The sequence below is a fragment of the Guillardia theta genome, assembly GCF_000315625.1.
Source record: "Guillardia theta CCMP2712 unplaced genomic scaffold GUITHscaffold_19, whole genome shotgun sequence".
NCBI lineage: Eukaryota > Cryptophyceae > Pyrenomonadales > Geminigeraceae > Guillardia > Guillardia theta.
The window spans coordinates 140336-144919 of record NW_005434655.1 but is presented as its reverse complement, the minus strand read 5'-3'; the positions used below and the strand labels follow the sequence as shown (position 1 = coordinate 144919).

At 54.6% G+C, this 4584-nt stretch overlaps 1 protein-coding gene across 1 annotated transcript; it reads right to left on the bottom strand.

Moving 5' to 3' along the window:
• Nucleotides 1-443: 443 nt before the first annotated feature.
• GUITHDRAFT_105079 (hypothetical protein) lies at nt 444-2062 on the bottom strand (the record flags this gene model as incomplete). Its single annotated transcript, XM_005835916.1, has 9 exons — nt 444-518; nt 565-630; nt 675-695; nt 927-971; nt 1514-1551; nt 1600-1654; nt 1710-1763; nt 1817-1920; nt 2002-2062. The coding sequence occupies 9 exons, from the start codon at nt 2060-2062 to the stop codon at nt 444-446; spliced, it is 519 nt and encodes a 172-aa protein (XP_005835973.1).
• Nucleotides 2063-4584: the final 2522 nt, after the last annotated feature.

Sequence of the window (4584 nt, the reverse complement as noted above, 5' to 3'; positions counted from 1 at the left end):
TTTGTCTCTCGATGTAAAATCTCCATGCCTATCATCGGACTTACGCCAAGGAGTTGAGTTCATAATACAGCCAGCAGACTTTCATGCAACTTCGACTGTACGTGTTTGCCCATTTCGACGTCGATAGAGATGAATCTGTCATCAGAATCTTAAGCACATACGTCTGTCCTTAGCCCATTACTAGTTGCGGATGATGATGGAGTCGGAGTTGAAGGAGTGTGCAGGTTCCGACGAACCGTTACCCTCATTTATGCGCCTTCGACCGGGATAGCTGCAGAGAATGGAACTGAGGCCGAATCTGCGAGTCAGTGTCGGATGGGGAGGGAGAGTGAGAAGGAGAGGGAGAGGGAGAGGGAGAGGGAGAGAGAAACAGTCAGACAGGTGGGGGAACGGTTTAGAACTGAAGAAGGCGGGACAAGAGCAAGATAGGAGGAGGACGCATTTTACATCCTCGTCGACGACCTGACCAGCATCGCACTTGAAGGCGTCGGGGTCGAGCCGTCGACTGTGTAGAAGATCTTCGGAAACCGTTACAAACTGCCCGCAAACTCCGTTCGACCCCACCTGGGCCCCGGCAGTGGAGCACGTCAATGTGATTGCAACCTCTGAATCAGGTCCGAACGTCCCGCCCTGAGCTGCACCTTACGAGCGTCGATAACACTTGAAGCTCTCACCTGGGGCTCGAAGACAGGGCGCTGAAAAGGAGTGAATGGGTAAGCAGGAGGGAGAAGGTGAGGGATAGGGAGAGGGAGAGGGGTGGGAGAGGGAGAGGGAGAGGGAGAAGCAGGAATTGAAAGGTGGGAGGACGAGAAGGGAGAGGATAAGTCGAGAGGAAAATTCAAACAAGGTGGAAGGAGTTCAGAGAAAGACGGAACGAAAGAGAGCAACGTAAGCATCACGGTTGGCATGCAGGAGGCAAAGCAAACCTGAACGACCTTCATGCTTCTCGAGATGTTGAGGCTGAAGTTATGCTGCAAGGGAGTCAGAGAGTTTTGTTGCGAAGGCTCAGCCGTTACCCTTGCTTCACGTGAAGAGTCCTCATCCATGTGCTGTTGAGTATTCAAATATTAGAGAGGTATGCTTCACGAGGTAGGAGATAACAATGGATGTCTTTGAATTGATTGAAAATTGGTCCCGGAGTGTGAATTTGCTCATTCAAGGTCAAGGCAATTGCGAGTTGGGAAGCACAATCAAGAAACATGATGAGATTGTTGCTGATGGGTTTCATGGAGCCATCTATCCAAACCTAACTAGAAATGCAATGTCTGCGACAGCTCCCAAATCTTACATAAGAGAGAAGATAAAACAAGTTGATCTAAGGATACAAGTCTAATCCCGATGGAACATGTTGAACAGGAAAAACAGAAAGAGATGAAGTGATATGGCGGTTGAAAGGAAGGGAGAGGGAAGAGGGAAGAGGGAAGAGGGAAGAGGTTGAGAGGGGACGATGATAACTACGACAGCCGATAGATATGCATGTACGGTATGTCCATGACTGCTGTGCGCGACTCACTGTTAAAGGCACAGCTCCGTTATGGTCCCGTTGCCTCTCTTGGACGCGTGTCAGGTGTTGTAGACCCTCTCCTCCCTCCAGCCTACCATGCCTCCCATGGCTCGCAGCGCTCCCCTTGCCTTTCATGTCTGTCTTGACTTTCTGGCCACAAGACAGTCAGAACGCTCGAAGAAAACGCGAGCTGAGCCTCGGCTACCTCCAGCAGGAACGAGAGGACGGCGGACTGCTTCTGCTCAGCAGCGTACGTCATCTGCGCAGGCTCACAGCTCTCAGCTCGACCAAGCTGGCAGTCAGCATGCTCACAGCTGTCTTCTTGTCGAAGTAGGTTGCCGCCGATACATCTGCCGACCGGTTGTAGAGGAACTCCACCATGTCCCTGTCTCCCCGCAGAGCCGCCACATGGAGCGCTGAGAATGGGTCAGGAGTCAGGAGGAGTGAGCAGGGGAGAAGAAGATGATTGGAGGGAATAGGAAAGGAGGGGTTGACACCTGTGAATCCAAGCTCGTCCACCATGTTCACGTCCGTCCCTTCATCCAGCAGTTTCCTCATGGTTTCCAGGTCGCCATTATTGGCGGCGGTGTGCCACTCCCCGGAGGATATGGGGACCAGGAAAGACGCTTCCTCGTGGAGCTGCGTGGGGTAAAGAGGATGCGACACCGCAGAGTGTCGAAGTCTTGTCGAGGCTCCTTGCTCTCCCACCACAGCCCGAGCTCTGACCTCTTCCAGTCTCCACCGGCACCCATCCAGAGCTTCAGAGGAGCAGAACAGTCCCCCTCCCCCTCGCTCTTCAGCCCAGTCATCGGAGCACAAGAGCTGAGATTGTGTTCTCCTCCTCCTCTCCCCTCCCTCCTCCTCCTCCTCCTGCATCGCCCTGCCTGCCGTGGATGCCTCGGCTCCCATCCTGCATGGAAGCAGGGACAGGAGCCAACACAGACGGGTGGGGTACTCTTCAATACCGGTGCTCTACAGTCTAAATTGTTGATAAAATAGGGGTACTTGTAGTTAAAAGTGAATAGCAGAGGGTAGGGGTGTGAGCAGTTCGAATTTTTTTTGAAGCCAAACTTTTAAACTTTCAAAATGACCTTCAGGCGCCCGGCCCGGGCCCCGGGCCGGGCGCGGCCCGGGCGGTCCGGGCCGACACTGTGGGCCCGAGGGCCGGCTGTGCTGCGCCGGGCACCGCCGTTCATTCACCTCATGGCCGGGCCGCAAGAGAAAGGCCAGCCTGAGACATCATCAGTGATGAAAAGTTCAAGGCCCGGCCCGGCCCGGAGGGGACCGCGCCGGGCCAGCCTTTGCCCGGCCGCCGCGTGACTGACGCCAATTCAGATCCGGCGGACGCCACGACAGCCAGCTAGTACTCGGGAGTATCCGGGGAATTTTAATTGAGGTATCCGAGACTCGGTACAGTGCTGCTTGTCAATGGCGGAGGCGCCGTCGCTTGGGGGGCTGGTCGACTCGCTGCTATGCTGCAGCGGAGTGAATGATCAGGCCAGGCGATCGCTCAGTCAGGACCCCATCAACGACAACTCTTCATGTCAGTACTCTCCTCCTCACAGGCTCCTCCCCTCCCTTCGAGTACCTTACACCCCTACCGTCTTCGCGGTTGCTTCCTTCCCCTCAGTCCTCACTCTCCCCTGCCGCGCGATTGAGTGCTCGGCTCACCCCTGAGTCAGTCATCGGTGACCCTGGTCGTCCTCCCTCACTGCTCGATGCACTCCATCCCCTTCAGAACTCTCCCTCTCACGCCCCTCCTCGTACCATCATTCATATTTTGACGAGCGGGTCAACCACGAACTGTGGGACTGCCGAGAGAGGCTGGGTCATCTCCAAGTTCTCCTCTTCCTACTTAATGTCACAACACCGGTCATACGTCACATCATCTCATATAACCTGAATGGTCTTACACCCAAGTTATGATGTCCCCCGCGACGATTGATCTTTCCTTGCTCGCACCATTCACTCCACACCCCGTTCCTCTTCATCGAATGCCGCCCTGCCGTGGAAGTCAAGCATGAGCAGGTGGCGTTGGGATCAACTTCAAGCCGGATGTCAGCGGAGCTCTCTACGTTCACTCCCTCGTTCCAGGTTTGCTCAACCCTGTAGGCTTTCGCTTCCTCGCTGATCCAACATGGCAGGCTCCCCTGCAGCAATGGATGGCCTCATAGCAGAAGGCGATCGCCTCGAGCAGGTTCTCTCTCAGCAATTCCCTGAATCAGCTGCTGATTGCCGTCCCAGGTCGATGGGCACTATGTATACCGATGCTCGCTCAAGCAAGGTGAGCAGCTGCATCTTTTTTACCTCCTGCTGAATACGGCGGGAAGTCTCTACTGTGCTCTTGGGACGAGAAGGAACTTTAGTCCGGCTGACGATGCAGAGGCCGACGGGAGGAGGGAGCGAGAGGATCGAGACGGTTCTGCGGAGAGCAAACATTAAACGGCTGCGAGCATTTCATGACCCCTATCTCCATGGACAAGGTCACGTCAGTCGCTTCCTCGAGGGTGTTCTGACCATCCTCTTGCTGAGCAGAGCCCGTGTCGAAGCAGCAGACTTACCTGGCTGTGAAAGATCCAGACCATGGCCGCCTCGAGCATCTCCGGTACGTTGGATGCTCGCCTTAAACTTTTCTCACTCGCTACTTTTTACTGCGGTGCGCTGTGACTTGCAGGCTGTCTCGTAGCTCTCCTTCTCAGGTTTGAACTTCTCGAGGACGGGATCCAAAATCTCACCAGCAGCAGGAGCAGGAAAGCGTCCATACAACACCAAGGCACGGAAATCCAAACAAGGAGGTAAAACCTTTCCCATCCGCCTCCTCCTCAACATCTCCTTGTACCCATCCTGTTGAACTTCAGCCCCTTTGCTCTCCACCTCCGGTTGATCCGCCTCCCTCCCTAGTAGGTCCGTCTGCCAATGGATATGAAAAGAAAAGAAAAAAAGGCTGCAGCTTCATGGACGCGCTTTCCTGCTGGATTCCTCTCTAAGAATCAAGGTAGTTCCACATATGGGATATAAAGGTCACATACTCGATCAGCCGGTGTATCTCGTTTACTACGGCCTGCATGGGGAAGAGGTTG